Source organism: Astatotilapia calliptera, chromosome 15 (assembly GCF_964374335.1).
Source record: "Astatotilapia calliptera chromosome 15, fAstCal68.1, whole genome shotgun sequence".
In the NCBI taxonomy this organism is placed as follows: Eukaryota; Metazoa; Chordata; class Actinopteri; order Cichliformes; family Cichlidae; genus Astatotilapia; species Astatotilapia calliptera.
The window spans coordinates 3,573,636-3,589,288 of record NC_137436.1 but is presented as its reverse complement, the minus strand read 5'-3'; the positions used below and the strand labels follow the sequence as shown (position 1 = coordinate 3,589,288).

The 15,653-nt window shown below is 42.3% G+C and overlaps 1 protein-coding gene across 1 annotated transcript in view; it reads left to right on the top strand.

Annotated features, from left to right (window-relative positions):
- Positions 1-3,373: 3,373 nt before the first annotated feature.
- Positions 3,374-15,653, top strand: part of phip (PHIP subunit of CUL4-Ring ligase complex) — a 40,550-nt gene continuing 28,270 nt past the window's right edge. The window contains exons 1-12 of the mRNA XM_026194205.2: positions 3,374-3,539; positions 3,653-3,711; positions 3,797-3,826; positions 3,978-4,037; positions 7,055-7,205; positions 7,442-7,540; positions 9,155-9,315; positions 11,768-11,989; positions 12,837-12,937; positions 13,832-13,902; positions 14,237-14,337; positions 15,154-15,194. Of these exons, the coding sequence (XP_026049990.2) occupies positions 3,500-3,539; positions 3,653-3,711; positions 3,797-3,826; positions 3,978-4,037; positions 7,055-7,205; positions 7,442-7,540; positions 9,155-9,315; positions 11,768-11,989; positions 12,837-12,937; positions 13,832-13,902; positions 14,237-14,337; positions 15,154-15,194 (1,136 nt within the window). The 5' untranslated portion in view covers positions 3,374-3,499. The remainder of the gene's footprint in view (positions 3,540-3,652; positions 3,712-3,796; positions 3,827-3,977; positions 4,038-7,054; positions 7,206-7,441; positions 7,541-9,154; positions 9,316-11,767; positions 11,990-12,836; positions 12,938-13,831; positions 13,903-14,236; positions 14,338-15,153; positions 15,195-15,653) is intronic.

Sequence of the window (15,653 nt, the reverse complement as noted above, 5' to 3'; positions counted from 1 at the left end):
AACAATGTATCTATTTTCTTAACCACTTAACCAGTTTAGGGTTGCGCTGCCAACTCCCAAAAAATGATTTTTCACCTTCAGTAAACATGAAACAATCATTTTGAATAAAATGAAACTGAAATATATACAATAAAAGGTTTGATTTATTCAAATGCTTACCTAACCATACCACTTTATTTATAAAGTGCTATAAAAAACAGCAGGGCTGACCAAAGTGCTCTAAAATAATCGCAAACATAAAAGACAAACACAGGACAGAGAACCCGAAACACTAAAGAGCTGTAGAAGCTGAATGTATACCAATCAAGTAAATCTCTTTTGAGCAGATTTGATTAATTTATCATTTTACATTATATAAAATTATGTGGATAATTTACATGTGATTAAATTAGTTAAAGCATTTTGACCAGAATTTTATTTTCAATGTATCCCAGCTGTCATGGGGCCAAAAGCAGGGCACATCAGCCCAGGAGCTCCTAGATGCAAGGTTATGGTGCAAACCACTCAACCACTCTTAGTGATCTAGTTTTATATTTTGTTATTACTTTTAAATTTTTTATTTACCTTTTTTTTACTCATGTTTCAGGTGGTTTTATTCGTTTCATTGTCAGCTGTAGCATCTTTATTTACTCAAATATGCAGGGAATTTGAAAGTGAGACAATTTCAGAAATTCAGAAAAAGTGTAGCAATGCAAACACAACCCTCTGTGAACGTAGCAGAGTCACAGTATTGTAAACATGACAAGTCTCAACAAAAGTAGTGAAAGATTTGACCACTATAATATTTATTTTCACATTTTTTTTTAAATTATTTTAAATTATTTTCATTGGGGTTAACTAAAATTTTTTATCACACCTACTTTTACTTAACCTTGATCATGACACTTAAAAAAGAGCCATTGTATTAACCCACAGAGCAGACCATTGAATCCAGACTAAAGATATGAGAAAGGTTACGTGGCTGCAAAAGTACTTAGCTGAAACTTCTATTTTCTAACTAGTGAAGACATCAGAGTCCTGATTGTCTGATGATTGTCTCTAGCAGGGAAAGAGTGTTGAAGCCAAGTAATTTTCCACACCTCACAGGATTTTTAAGCTATCTGGCAAAGTTTAGTAAAGGGTGTGGATTTGCAAGGGTGTGGATAAACAAGTATCTCTGTGTGGACTGTTGTCAAGATAACCTCAAACCATTTCAGATCTCTTTTTTAATGTGATTAGTATTTATCAGTGAGCTATTTATAGTAAAAGAAAACCTGTAACTGATTGCATCTTTTCATAACCTTTGACTCCTCTTAGGCCCGTAAAGTGACACATGGTGAGGTTGCCTCCTTGTGGTGGTGTCAGCCCACACAATAAACTTAGTCATAAGAGTTCAGGTCAACCGGTAAAATACAAGTTAATGATTAGGCTGAAAAACCCATAACTGATCATCTAAATATTTTAAGTATTATTTTAACTTTTTTTCTGTGCTTTAAAAAATATATACAGAATTTGTTGGTCAAATTACACCCAATCAGTGAAGTCCACGGATGGACAGTTTAATCTGGCCTGATACGATGCGCACATTTGGAAGAGAAGATCGAAAACTCTGTCAGGGGAGGGTCAGAATACTAAAGTGGATTTTTGAAAAGCTCAAATATTGCTTGTTCCTCTCAGAGTAATCGTCCACCCACCTATCTGCCAGAACGCTTTTGACATGGAATAATGGTAGGTGGTGTAGCCACTGGTGATGAGAACACTCTCTGTTGAGTTCCTGTCCATCTGGCAGCCTATAAATGTTGTATTATTTGTGTTTAACGTTGACAAAATGAACCCATAATTGCCTAACGATGCAACATAAATGACAAAGTTGTGGAAAGTGTCGATACAGACCTAATTTGTGTGCGTTACACTTGATTTTATTTGAGTTACACCTTGTTAGTTTTACAAATAGAATGGCATTACTCTGTTTAAAATAGACAAAAAAATTAAGTTGACTCTTAGAAGCACGAAGCCTTATAGCATCTTCCCAGATGCACTGTTGATGTGTTAGATTTGAAATAGTTTATAAAGAAGAAATTAAAATGTAGAGGTGATATGTTTCTGTACTAGTGTTAATCATTTGTGCAGGTAGACTGAATTATATGCAACTGTAAGTGGGTGTGAATATTTCAATTTAGCTCAATTGTACCACATAGGCAACTTCACACATGTAAGCTATAGATATGAGTGAAAAGAGAAAAAAAACAGAAGATATGTGGCAAAATATTTCGAAAAAGAAAACTCCAAACTGTTGTAAAATGATCTGAAACACGTGTGGTGTGTATTTACCTTCACTTTCATTTGTGTCTTACTTGCAGCAGTAAACATTAAATGTGGGAAATAAGATTAGACCAGGAGGGGTTGTTTGTCATTGGTGACGTGGCTTTTAATAAAACTATAATGCACGTCCCTTGCACACATATTATTGTGAGTTTACTTTAAAAAGTAAAAATTAACACCAAAGAGTTGCTGTTCCTTTTTTTTTCATTCACAGCTGTCACCGAGGCATCCTGTCATGCATTTCCTTGATAACCCCCCTTGATGTGTGTGCCTTGTCTCAGTGTCTCAGTTGCCACTAAATTGCTGTAACTCACGGGGTTTCATTCATTAAGCTGCATTCCCCTTCTCCAACCCTTCCCCCATTTTATTGCCTGGTAGTATTTGGAAGAGAAATGGACGACTTCCCCACCAAACGGCTCCCTGAGAGAGTGGGTGTGTTAGCTAGGACATCTTATTACACAATAGCGACAAAGTTACGACAAGCGAGACCAGCAGCAAGAACACGGAGAGCTGATAAGAGAACAGGCTAGCTGTGGTGTTTGATAATAAAAAAATAATAATGATAAACTAAGCTGAAACGTTTGCTCGCCTGTAAATCCCTCTCAAACACGGGAGCCATGTTCTGAACCCGCCAGCTACGAATATACAGAAAATAAATATGGCAAGAATTAGGCTGTGGTAATCCGCAATAGACACTAAATGACAGAGGAATGGACTCTAATGAATAAAAATGTGATAAATGCCGTCTAGTTACAAAATAACAGCCATTCTGCAGCAATGTGTCCTCTCCTTTAGCAGGCTGCCATTTCTACCTCCCCTCGACGGCGGCGCACGTGAGCCACAGCGCCTGTATTCTTCCGCAGAGGGCTTGCGCTTTTTCCTTTGAGGGGGAGGGGGATTAAAACAAACATGCCTCCACGGCAAACCGGTCGTAAGTGAAATTCGCCCCAGCCGGCGCTCAGTACAGCCACAATTTAGCCATTCGGTCTTTGTTAAAGGAAGGCGGTGTTTGGCGGGGTGAAGCCTTCAGCGCGCACTAATTATCGCTCCGCGGAGGTATACTCCCGCAGCCGGGACTTCGTGCGAGCGAAGCTGAATGGAGGCAGCCTCTTCCTGGTGGATAAACAGTGACAGCTACAGGGCAGCCACCTAGACCCACCACACAGGCTCTGGCGCTGCCCTGGCAAACAACACCAAAATGGCTTCAGACAGTACACACATCGCGCAGTTGACTTCTGGTGAGTAAAGGAGATCGGAAACTATGTCACGGTCGTTGTAATATCCCCCCAATTTCCTCGGTGCCCTCTTCTAACGCAGCTCCCGTCCTCTTCTCCCCCTCCAACCATACCAGAACTGTACTTCCTAATAGCCCGATTTCTAGAAGCTGGACCGTGTCAAAAAGCAGCCGAGGTTGGTGTTTTCGCATTTTAGGAGAATTTATAATATGTCGGCAATTGTCACGAGGTGTAATTCTGTATTTTTATGCTATTTTCAGACCCTGATAAGGGAGGTGGAGGAGAAGGAGGTAAGCAGTCAGCAGCACGAGAGAGATGCTTCTCTCTGCACTGTACTTTGTGATGTTGCTTTGACTCTGATTTACCATTTACTGTTTTAAAACATCACCTGTAACGTCTATAAACTGGGTGATCACGGTCCACACTGTTTTTCCACCTCAGCTGCTGCCCAAAAGGCTGGACTGGACGGGGCAGGAACACCCCGGGACGTACGAAAATTTGGTAAGGGTGCTGTATAACTGAGGAAAAAGTTTTTAGAGAGCAAAATAAAAATTGAATTTCCCGCAATTTTTAAATCAGGTGGTGGAGCACAAACTGAAGAAGGACTTTGCAGGGCGAGTCGGCTGCAGGCTTTAGGGGGAGGGAAGCTGCTCTTTTTGGAGCACTTACAAGGGGCTCGGGTCCCAACCTTGTGTGCGCCACGGTGTGCGAGTTTGGTGTCCATGCATGTCCAAAAGGTTGCGAGAGTTGTTGGTGAAAAATGTGTGTGAAATGTTGATACGTCATGAGTGTTGTGGTGTAGGAGCGCCAGGATCCGGAGGAGGGACTCCCTGCGCCACGAGCCTCTAGGAGAGAGAGAGAGAGAGATGGAGGCGCTCTTGTCCTGCAAGAACCATAATTTGTGTGCATGGGTTGAAAACACACAGGGGGGCACAAGAGTTAGAAAACAGGACTTTTTTTTTTATTCGTGGGGAATATAAAGAGTATAGTCAGTATAGCCGGAGACACGGCTCGCCCCCTGTTCTTTGAGGTTGTTGTGGAGTGGTTATTTTTTATTATTTGGGGAGAGGGTTGTTTTGGTGCGAGCTCGGACGGAAAAGCAGAGGAAGGATCAGTCGGTGTGAAGATGCGAGGTAACGTTCAGCTTGATGTATTATAATCGCGCTATTAATTGGAGCGCTTAATTGTCATGTAAACAAACGGGGCTTTCGCCTGAAAGCGGCGTTTTTACGCATGGGGGCGTGGAGTGAATTCACCATCCTCTTACATATTTGTTTCCGAGTCAGACCTGCTAAAAGCGCGCACTCCCCGTTATCTTTTTTTTTTTCCCTTTTTGTGTTATTTTAAAAGTTTTATTTTAATACTGATTTTAAAAAACAGCGACCTGGTTAATCTACGAGATAATGTTTGTGGGGGACGATTTCCGTCTTCACGTCCCAAAGCACACACGGAACTAGATGGCGTAAAGTGCAGCTTGATCGCCATGTAAATGTATAGGTTTAAGAAATTATTGACAGCGTCGTTCTGCCCGCTCGTATGAGTGTGTGTGTGTTTTTTTCTTCTCTCTTCCTGCTTGGCTCGCTGGGCTCTCCGTTCCTCCTCCTCCCGTCCCCAGTCTTTCAGCCTGCCTCCAGTCTATTGTGCATAATTTCCCGTATTAAAAAAATACTGCGGAGGGGTTTTAATTATTAGACCAAGCGGAAGCAGGGAGGTTAGAGGCAGGAGGGCAGGATATCGGCTGGATTTATTTATTTATTTATGATTATTTATTATTTTTTTGTAGGTGTTTGTAGTTAGATGTCTGGGGGGGGGGGGGACGCTGTTAAAGAAGGGGGTTGGGCATCACTGAGGACTCAACAATGATATTGTAATAATTAACGATATTAATTGCGGCTAATTAACGAAGGCGGATTCATTAGATGTTCGATTGCTTTCGTGTCGCATTTCAAACTGATCAGGAAGACGAAGCGCAATGAAATACGGCCGTGTTTTTGAGTGGAAGTGGAAGCCTGCATCGTTATCAGCACAAATGTGTTTAGACTCATTTATTAACGGATTAATTGTCAGTAATAATACACTTTAATGAATGCAAATCTATGTCAGAGGCAGTGATGCTTGAGGTGAAAGATGTTTGTAGGGCTATGAATGGAAAGCAGGATGTTTATAATAATAATAAGAATAATAGCAATACTAATAATGATTACATAGAGGGTAACTTGTAGTGGTGTGGGGCCATGTGCTTTGTGATGGTGCAGCCGTGGCTGGGGGAGTGTTATCCATTACCCTTCAGAAGGAAGGAAAATGGAGCAAATTGTTATTGCACATCACTTAGTTTAGTGTGTGTGTGTCAGTTGTGGGTCTGCGTGTACCTAAGAGGGGCTGATATGTACTTAGAAACACTGATCACGTCTGTGAACCAGCAAGGATGTTGAAAGCAATTAAGGGGTCATTAATTGTGTGTGTGTGTGTGTCACAGAGACAGATAAAGGAATGGAAAAAGTGTGTGTGTGTGTGTGTGTGTGTGACTGAGTGGAATAATTGTTTAATTTCAGGCTTACGTGTCTGAAACAAAGCCGATGACTGCACGTCTGATTTGAGTGAATACATTTAAACCGATCTGGCTTGCTCCAAGTAAACACACTGCTGCATGCTGCATTATTTTATTCCCCTCCGTGTCTCGCTTACATCCCGGCTGTATCGTGCGTGCCATTCCACTCATTCAGGCGTGCATGTTTCTTTAGAAGTAGGCCACGCAGGAGGGTCCCCATGTGTCAGTGGAATCAGAGAGGCTGTGTGTTTATAACAGCGTAGGTTTCTGTGTGCTTCATCCTTATGTTGCATGCCACACCCCCTCCATCCCACCACACTGTTGTAGTGCGTATGCTGCTGGGAGCCGCACCATTTAGAAGCCTTCATCTTTTTCATTTTAGTGTATAAATACGTGTCCGGTTGTATTTTTATTTCTGCAGTTTATTAAAAAAAGGAGGATCTTATCTGTTAGTTTATCTGTTATCGGTTTAGTGTGATTTCCTCTGACACACTCAGAGAGCAGAGGGGCCTTTACTTGCATCCGCATTTGTGGAAGTGGCCTGGATTTTTCAGTGTTTCTGTTTGCTGGAAATACTTGAATTTGAAATTAAAGTTTCAATTTCCCTTTACTTTGCAGCCACCGTTTGCCTTCTGACATGTTTTCACCCCCTGATGTGTTCGATAGATTTGTAGATTTTTGTGTGTGAAAATTGGCGTAGTAATGTGGAACCCATTTGTACCTCCACTGAGACGTTTTCTTTTTCACACCACTGTCGTCGGGTTCGAGCAGCAGAAATCATCCAGCTGGTGGGGGTTTGATGTCTTGACACAGCAGCTTTTGGCAGGAAAGCTCTTTGAGCACATTTCTCTCAGCTTCCTTTTTATCTTTTTTTAAACTCTACCACCCTCCCCCCACTAGCAGTAGTTGTTTTTTGTGGTCATTTACCAGCCTGAAGACAGATTTAATCTGAGTGTATGCTTGCGTTCAGGTAAAGCTCTACAGGCACATCACGCCAGACCACCTGCTGCAGGTCTGCACCAGAGTTTGTCCGCTGCTGGAGAGGGAGGTCCCTGCCAGTGTGCCTGGACTCACCAGCCTTCTAGGAGCTGGCAGACAGAATCTTCTCCGCACCGCTAAGAGTGAGTTCACGTGCAGTGCATTTGCATACTTAAATATACACACGTGCAAAAACACCCACTCGCTCAATGCCTGTGTCTTCCTGCGTGTAAGTGCTGACTTACCAAGACATGGAGTGAATGTATACATTTGCGTGGTTATGCAAATATGACTGCATACATCCAGATCAACATGCACAACACACACTTAACTATAGCTGTGCATGTGCTTATGCATCTGTGCTGTGTGTAAATTCCAGGTTGCAAACATGTTGTGTGGAAAGGCTCAGCGCTGGCTGCGCTGCACTGTGGACGTCCACCGGAGCCACCTGTTATCTACGGGAGTCCGCCGAATATTGGTAAGGAAAACAGTCATTTTGGTAAAGTGGGCCAAAATGACTGGGCCAACTATTGATTTGCCTAAAGAAGTCTGTATGTTTGCACACAGACTTGTGGACTTGTTGTGCTCCACCTCGCGCTTAATAAACATGGCCATAGTTTCCAAAAATCAGGGGGATGCATCTACAAATAATCCAAAAGCTCCGGCTCCAGACGTGTATAAGAGCGCTGTTTGGACAGTTTTTTTAAACTCCTGGATCTGATGTCAGTGTCAGTGAGAGTGGATGTGCTCAGTACGACCATCTCAGTCCAGGATTATACTTGCTTGTGGAGATGCACATGGACAGCTGTGGACACCATGGATGAGTAGTCCTCCCTGTTCTATTTTTTTCCCCAAGTCCTCTTGGAATCCATCTGAAGCATTCATGCGAATTTTGGCACACTGGTTGCAAAAAACTGCAGGTCACATGGACACTTCTCTACAGAGCATCTCATGAAACGTGAAGGACGAAAGACCCTCTATAAACTAGCAGATGCAGCAACTATACCACCGGCATCAGATACAGCGCAGAGGAGCCTTACTCATCTACATTCAAACCTACTGTGTGTCAGGGACAGCCAATCAGAAGAGGGTTGTGCTGCGGAGGATAAATAAGATAAATGAGGATTATTTTGAATGGTGAATCATACAAAGCCAATCTTAATAAGTCCAAGAGTGAAAAGATGGAGGTCTTTTTTTTTAAAAATAATTCACTTTAAAATATTTCAGCATTCTTATGCTCTATTGTAAAAACTTGTGTCCTTCAGATTAGCAGAAGAACAGTGTGTAGAGAGCTTGATGGAAACGGTTATGCATCATGAAAGTAGCCGCATCCAAGTCTTACACCGCCAAGCGCAATGCAAAGTGTCGGATGCAGTTGTGTAAAGCACGGCGCCACTGCACTCTAGAGGAACAGAGTCGTGTTCTGTGGACGAGTCCAATGGATGAGTCTGGGTTTGGCGTTTGGGTTTACTTTGTGCCAAGTATAAAGTATAAAGTTTGGCGGAGGCAGGATTATTGTTTTTGAGGGGTTTGAGGGAGCCCCTTAGTTCCAGTGAAAGGAACTCTTAATGCTTCAGGATATCAAAACATTTTGGACAATTTTATGCTCGTAACTTTGGGGGAAAACTTTTGGGATGGCCTCTTTTTGTTCCAACATGATTGCGCACCATTGCACAAAGCAAGGTCCATAAAGACATGGAAGATCGAGTGTGGTGTGGAAGAGAACTTGACTGGCCTGCACAGAGTCCTGACCTCAACCTAATAAAACACCTTTGGGATGAATCAGAGCAGAGAATCCGAGCCCGGCCTTCTCATCCAACATCAGCGCCTAACCTCACAAAGGTGCTTCTGGAAGAACGCTCAAAAATTCCCATAAACAAACTCCTAAACCTTGTGGAAAGAAGAGCTGAAGCTGTTATGGTACCAAACTGACAGGATATTAAACTCTTTGCATTAAGATTGGAGTGTGCATGGGAAAGCAGACGAGTGGAGACTTTTGTCAATTTAATGTATATTTAGTGACGTTTACATCTGTACATTCTGTACAGTCGTGTCTTTCCGTACTAACGTGCATGTTTTTCTTGACATCCAGTGGAGACGAGCTTCTGCCGTCGACTGAATGGCGCCTACCGTCTCCGTCAGCTGGTGCCCACGGCCGTGTACACACACATGAAGATGCACAAGAGGATCCTGGGACACTTGTCGTCCGTGTACTGCGTGACCTTCGACAGGACGGGGCGACGCATCTTCACCGTAAGTTTTCCCACGCGCGTTTTTGTTCGACGTTGCGTTGACACATTAGCTTGTGAACGAGAGCCTGTTCGAGTCGAATCTCTTGTGGCTGCTGCGCGATTGCGGCGGCTCTGTGTTTGTTTAGAGTCACGTCTCGCATTCTGTGTTAGATTGTTACAAGGTGCCGCTCGCTCACCAAGATGCACAAGCATCTGCGTTTCATGCTGTAACGGTTCTGCTAGGCGGTAATTACTGTTTACCTAACTGTGGTAGGACGCTTTTACTCAGTGACTCACAGCTATAACCTGTTGGGTTATACGTCGGGAAAAACTCAGACAGCTGTGCGATGATAATAATCACGGGTAATGAAGTGAAAGCATTTATCTCAAAAGAAGTAAGCTGACCTTTGCCCCCTGGGTGCCCGTTGTATACATTTGCCGCATGCCTTTTCCACCTAGTTTGAGAGAGGTACAGCTTCTGGTAACGTGTTAAATGGTGAAGGAACAATGAGACAATGTTGATTTAATGTCGCCGTCCTTCTGTTTGGAATCTTGAGTCAAACACTGCCTGCTGTTCTACACCATTTTCAGCTTTCACTTCTTAAATCTCTAAAAATGGCTGGCTGCTGAGAGGAGGAGGAGGAGGAGGGGGTTAGATTGAGTGTCTCTGTGTCTTTTTTCCTGTTATCTCTCTTTCTCTCTCTTTCTCTCCCCCCGTCCTCATGCTATGCTGCCCCTCCTTTGTTCCTTTCTCTTCCTCCCTCCCCCCCACTCTTCATCTTGCTATTTCTCATCATAACTGGAGAAAATGTTTCCTCTGAGGCGCTGGCTAAGTGCCAGAATTAAAATTCATCCTTGCTCTCCCTCACTTTCTCTCCCTTTTCCCCCCCCCTCTCTCTCTGCTACTTTTTCCCCTCCTTTTATCACGAGATCATTTTTATTTATATATGTTCTTATTTTTAGATCTCTTCAGTCCTTTTGCTCAGGCTCTTATGCTGTTTCAGGCATATTAATTGATTATTTTGTGCGCCCTAAAGATTCGCGGGGATCGTTGTGTTCGGTGAACAAGTGCACGCAAGTTTGGTCCAACAACAGCTTTGCTGTCAGTTATATCGATTTGCATAACATAATTTTAAAAACAGCCAATTCTTGTGGTCACTTGAAAAGACAAATCGAGAGCAGTTGGTTTGTGCTTGTTGTCCTTGTGACTGTGGTTAAAATCTTATCTGTAGTTGTGAGGAAACAGGGAGGATTGCACTTTGCTCTTAAATCTATGGTGGTGCAGACGGCGTGGCAGGTCTCCCAAAATGCTTTGTAGTTATAAAAGGTCAAGGCTTTCGGGGCAACCAACACGTCAGCTGATACTTAACATACAGCACTGTGTTAGTTATTTTATAAAGCGTTATGATTTTTCAAAAGGTTTCAGGTGCATGTTGGAGCACATAAAATGAAACACCGTCATTAACAGTGTTTGACCCTCAGCGTGTCAAAAATTCTTATTTTAAAGCGAAGAAGTTTAATTTTATGAAGCGTTACATCCTGAAATCGCTGGCTTTTTAAAACAAGTGGATTTGTGTTTGTGTGTCTTTCGCGTCTTCATCACGGTTACCTGTTACTTAAATAATTTTGAGCTCTTAACTAAAAAACAGATGGATCTGGCAACGTGTTGAATCACGAGCATTTTAACCGTCAGCGAGTTGGATCGCAGTCAGGCACTCGCCCCAAAGGCGGTTTCACGATTGAAGACTCGATCGTGCACTTTGATTGCAGACTTATGAGTGTTTAAGGAGAATCTGAGCTAACAATTCTTGTAAATGCTTCACTAACAAAGCTTTTTTTTTGGTAACTATTTATAAATATTAATAGAATTATTATTTGCTTCTACTTTGCTACAAAACCGTTACAAAGTAAGAGGAGATGAGTTGGTTCCTGCCTGATCTATTTTCTGTGCCTCCGTTCTAACAGTCGAGTTCTCATGTGTGTAAAACCAACTCTGTGTCATCACATCCAGTCTCAGTCTACTGAGTCAAATGTAATCAGCCTAAGATATTCTCAGACCACAGTAACAGTGTGCGTGTTCATTTGGCAGTGCTCACTGTTGTTTTGCATTGATAACATTAGCCAGGGAATGTGTTTACATGCCAGCTGCGGTCTTTTTCTCTTTACCTGTTAATAATAAGCTGATTACAGTGCATGCAAATGCACCGTCAGTGCCTTGAGATGTTCATTGTAGCTTTTTTGTCAAAAATCAAATTAATCATTGATCTATTTTTACATTTCAAGAGTCTCTTTCCCTCCTCTGTTTGTATTCCACATTTGCCAATTTGCTGAGAGTCCTGCTCTGCAGCGTGCTCAGATAGATTTTGGAAATCTTCTTCAACTTCACATTTTTAATTTGTCTTCCCAGAAGCAGATGCGCTGATCTCAAATGTGAATCTTCACTCATGTGCGGTGGTGTTTTCTTTCTGTCCCAGGGCTCAGATGACTGTCTCGTGAAGATCTGGGGAACAGATGACGGGCGTCTGCTGGCAACCCTGCGCGGCCACGCTGCCGAGATTTCCGACATGGCCGTCAGCTATGAGAACACCATGATTGCCGCCGGCTCCTGTGACAAGACCATTAGAGTGTGGTGCTTACAAACCTGCGCTCCTCTGGCTGTCCTGGAGGGACACGCAGCATCCATCACCTCACTGCAGGTATTGTTTTAAAGCTGTTTTTATTTCATATTCTTTACAGACTGGGAGAAGCCACCACAAACTGCAACTGCATTTTACTGTAGAAAGCTAGGTTTTTACTTAACAGGCAATATATATCTATATAAATGTTTTTGTGTTTACAGCACACAGTTTAACTTGTGTCAAGTTTTATCTGTGCAACTGCTTTCAGTTTACTGGACGCTTTGTTAGTCACCCTTATCTGCTCCTGGCTGGACGCTCTTTTGCCTTTATAACTGCTTTTAATCTTCATGGCAGAGATTCAACAATATGCTGGAAGCATCCCTCACAGATTTTGGTCCATATTGATGTGATACCATCACACAGCTGCTGCAGATTTGTTGCACATGCATTGTATTAAAAATCACATCCTAAAGGTGCTCTGCTGGATTGAGATCTGGTAACTGTGGAGGCTGACTTGAGGGCAGTGAACTCACCGAGATGTTAAAGAAACCACTTTGAGATGATTGGAGCTTTGTGTCATCGTCCTGCTGAAAGCAGCCATCAGAATATGTGTTGACTTCAAATTCTGACCCAGCATCTGGTTGTTACAGCAGAAATTGATGCTCATCAGACCCGGCAATATTCTTCCAGTTTTGGTGAACCCATGAGAATTGTAGCTTCAGTTTGCTGTTCGTAGCTGACAGGAGTGGCACTCATGTAGTCTTTCTGCTGCTGTAGCCTGTCAATGCGATTGGCTGATTCCATATTTGCTTTAAAAAGCAGACAAACAGGTATACTTAATGAAGTGCCCAGTGAGAGCGACTGTGTTTGTGTGTGTCTTTGTCCTCTGTTCATTCCGCTAACCTCTGATTGGTTGTGTTTGCAGTTTTCTCCTCTCTGTAGCGGCTCCAAGCGCTACCTGTCCTCCACTGGAGCTGATGGCACCATCTGCTTCTGGCAGTGGGATGCACGGACACTCAAGTTTGGGTGAGAAAAACACACGGTCTCACCTGCACAAACATTTCTCACACTTTGTGCATCAAGCATTTTGTCAGCACGTCATCGCAGCTCCTTTTCAGACACGGCATACATAACACAGTTGTCCTCATCAATCTGTAAGTGACAGCGTTCTGTCATTCAGATAAAGGTCACTTTTTGAGCTCATGCTCCTCACGGCCTCATTCAGTGAATTGCGCAGCCGCGATGTAGAAAGCCACGGTTTGGATGCGATATTTGGCACGAGATGACACGTAGTTTTCAGTGGAGTAAAAAGACTTATTTTTATTTTTAGAAGTTGATCTGAGCTTCCTGCATCTTCTTCCTTATTGTTACCTGCACTGGCTTGTTCCTGACGCTCATATTACCTCTCTGTGAACCTTGTCCCCATATTGTCTCTGCTACTCGATGCAGAGAGCCTGTGCTTCATTAATGGGTCTCTATATACTGGCTAGAAACCTGTGCACGCCCTTGGAAGTCAGTGCGGTGTAATCTTATTACGTAAATTCGACTGCTTGCAGTTTAGGCATGTGTTGCACTGAAATAATTACTCGGTCGCACACGGTCTTTTTGTTTTTTAAAAAGAGACATGAAGTTGATAAATTTTGACGAATGGAAAGGAGTGCATGTCTGAAAGAGGCTTATTTGTGTAAAAGTTTGATTGTATTGATCTTAAGTACACATGAATTTATAATTGTCTCTGTATTTAATGGCCAACTGGCCAGTTTTAGAAATGTTTAGGTGCAGTATGTAAAGCACGCCAAACTCAGCCAAGACGCCAAAATGTAAAACATTTTCTATTAAAAACACAAGGTGGTGGTTCTTTGTGTTAAATTGTGTTATAAATGATTTTGTTCTCGTGTGTGTGTTTGTGTGTGCGTCCAGTCAGAGGCCCAGTAAATTCACAGAGCGCTCTCGACCCGGCGTCCAGATGATCTGCTCCTCCTTCAGCGCAGGTGAACGCAGCTCGCTGTGGTTTTTTTATGCATGCTTCCAGAACACTGACAGAGAAACAGAACAAGATGCTCACTCAGACTAACTGGAGAACAGCACACATTGTGCGTCACCACTTGTGTGGCTGCTGCTCCTTATCAGTAAATGTGGAATGACTGTGGTCTGTTTTTTGTGGGTATTTCTATTTTAAGGGTTAGAAATATTACTGGTTTGCAAAAGCACGCACATTTGCAAATAGTTAATGTATACCAATGTCCCCGAGGTAAACCAGTGAATGTGAAACAAATATTACCCTAATCTTTTTTCTTTCTTTCTATTAAAAATATATGCATCCAGGTGGTATGTTCCTCGCCACAGGAAGCACAGACCACATCATCAGGGTATACTACTTTGGCTCAGGCCAACCAGAAAAGATCTCTGAGCTTGAGTCCCATACGGTGAGTCAGCGTACTTATTTATTTATTATTTAGTTACTACAAAAACAGCTTTAATCCAAGCGCACTGTGTTGGCTTATTGAACAAGTTTACGATTTGAGCTAGTTTTCTGAGAATATTACTAAAAATGATCAAATCTGTAGCTGTAGATCTATAGCTATAGTTTTCTTACTGTTTGTGATATAGTTTTATTTTTTTCAGTGAAAGCTCCTCTTGATTTTTCAATTTGATTTATTTTAACAATAAAAGCAAAAAAAACATGCTGGCTTCTGAAGTTTTCAGCCATATATCAACCTCCTCAGGAACATCTGAAGCAGACCTATAATAGTCTTCCTTATTTTCTGTCCTGTATATACTCTTCTAACCACAGATGCTTCAAATAACAAATACGACATGTGCACAAACAGTGCTCATTTTCAGACAGTTTTTTCCACTCTTGCCTGTGTATGATCTCAGCAAGAGTGGATATAGTTATTCCAGACATACTGCTCTGATCATGAGCACCAGCTGCTGTTCAGACCTTCAGTTTGTGAAGAGAGCCAAAGAGGAGGAATTGAGAGGATAAATAAAAAATTGGAATATCTATTTGGAAATGTGAAAAATACAAAGCTGCTCTTATAGTAGTCAATTTTAAAGGTGGATTTGAAATGATTTGTCACAAATATTGTTCTTGTCAATGAAACGTGGAATTGTAATTGAAAATGTCTGAGATGAACGAGTTATTTGACATTTTTTAATTTGCTGAAAATACAGTTTAACCCTAACTAAATAAGAAATAGGCTTGCGCTGACGTTTCTCTCTCATATTTTCCCACTTAGGACAAAGTTGACAGCATCCAGTTTTCACATTGCAGTGACAGGTGAGTTTACGCAGATTGCATTTCTATACGTGTGTGCGTGTGGTACATAGTTATTGCAGTTAATTTTTCTGCACCACTGTTGCGTTGTGAACCTCGCGGTGCTGTGATATAACTTGATGATGTCAGCAGCTTTGCTTAATGTCTAACACACACTCTTTGTGTGTGTCTCTCTCTCACAAACACACATTCAGACACACACTTGTGCTTGTGCGCGACATATTAAACTAGACGGAGTGCAGAAAAACAAGCTCAGCTGTAATTCCCCTGGGTTGCTGTAATCTAAGCAGGGAGGAAGGTGTAGACGGTGTATGCAAAGAGCCAGGGTGGTAGAGGTGGAGATCCGGGGGTACATGTATTTACTGTTGATGTGTGGAGACGGAGGGAACCATTTTACTGCAGGAAGCTGATCTCAAAGTAAGTGTTATATTTTCATTCACATAAATGTGTGCGCGCGCGCTT